Consider the following 1,380-nt stretch of genomic DNA (forward strand, 5'->3'; position numbering starts at 1 on the left):
AAAAAAAATCATACAAAAGTACTTTCCCATTAACTCTACCACTAACCCTAAGCGGCAATGCAAAAAAATCTCTCACTGCCTGTTTTTTTTGTTTTTTTTTAAGTACAAGGTCAATTACATATGGTATGCCCTCTTCTTTCGCTTCCCAAAAAAAAAAAAAAAAAAAAAAAATTATGCACGGAGAGTTTATCGAAGAAAATGCATAAGTAAAAAATATATTTGTAGGATGGTCTAAATTTTATTATAAAAAATAAAAACCCAGAATTCTTCATAAAAAAATTATCAAAGTTTTTAAATAGAAAAACAAAAATTATTGTTGGTATCAACCTACATTTAAAAAAAAAAACTCAGGTCGAACGAATGTTGCAGAAAAGTCGGTTTCATGCGGTTAACCCGGCACCTTTTGACGGTCAGGTTAATTTTTAACATTTTCTTCTCTCTCATTTAAGAGAAAAGTCAGAAAAAAAAAAAAACGATGCGATACACTTTGATCGAAGTCAATGGCATCAGAAGACGCTTCAAAAAGCTGTTTCGTTTGTTTTTTAGTACTTTTCATCGACGTCTGGCTTTTCAAAACTATTATCAGACCATGCTATAATAAAAATAATAATAATTACAAGCAGGTTCTTGGCAAAATGTTTTAAAATGAATGATATCAAAAACAAATCAACAAATTGAATAATAAAAAAGAAAAAATCTATTAACATCATGAACAACACAAATGTCATGACGGCTCGTTTCGTTTTCGAGATTCGTCGAAGCATCTTTTGAAGTCTGTAACTTCTTTCTGGCACTTACGCCAATCTTTTGTTTCTGCGATGCATTCCTGCACTTTATAATGTAATTCCAAGCAGCCAGTTCGCTTCATCATTTCTTCGACGGGGTCAGTTTCGTCATCATCGGACACGGATCGCGCACCATGTGCAGTGTGAGTCGCCATTTTGAAATTAGGAATTACAAAGTTGTCCCCCTTGTTTATGGAAGCCTGTTTTAAACATTTCGAAATATTTTACTTGATGCTGGACTATTTACTTAGTCAATGTCGAGGAAACACTTCTATACTAAGGCAACTTTCAGGGTACCCCTTTTGGAAGAAGCTGGTTTTCATGTTAAAAACAACTTGATGTCATATTTAGCTTTCGTGGGGAAGAAAATAAATACCAATTTCACTTACTTCTTTTGCCTTTTAAGTAGGATGTTCTTGTTCAATAAAAGAAGAAAACTAAAGCCGTTTCACAAGTAAGTCGGATTCTACCTTTTTAGGCGACTACGTGTGAAAAGAAAGAAGAGGCTTGAAGTTTTGTTCCAAGTTCTGCAGAAGGGCAGGTCCTGTAGAATCAGCAGAAAAGAAAGTCCTGTAAAGTCAGCAGACGAGCAAGT

General features: G+C 34.1%; 1 protein-coding gene across 1 annotated transcript; it reads right to left on the reverse strand.

Annotated features, from left to right (window-relative positions):
* Window positions 1–214: 214 nt before the first annotated feature.
* On the reverse strand, window positions 215–967 carry LOC145265419 (uncharacterized). Its single transcript, XM_080121248.1, has one exon. The coding sequence runs from the start codon at window positions 938–940 to the stop codon at window positions 725–727; it is 216 nt and encodes a 71-aa protein (XP_079977374.1). The 5' UTR covers window positions 941–967; the 3' UTR covers window positions 215–724.
* Between the last annotated feature and the right edge of the window lie 413 nt (window positions 968–1,380).

Source organism: Euprymna scolopes, chromosome 40 (assembly GCF_053919585.1).
Source record: "Euprymna scolopes isolate OS-2025 chromosome 40, ASM5391958v1, whole genome shotgun sequence".
NCBI classification, from domain to species: domain Eukaryota; kingdom Metazoa; phylum Mollusca; class Cephalopoda; order Sepiida; family Sepiolidae; genus Euprymna; species Euprymna scolopes.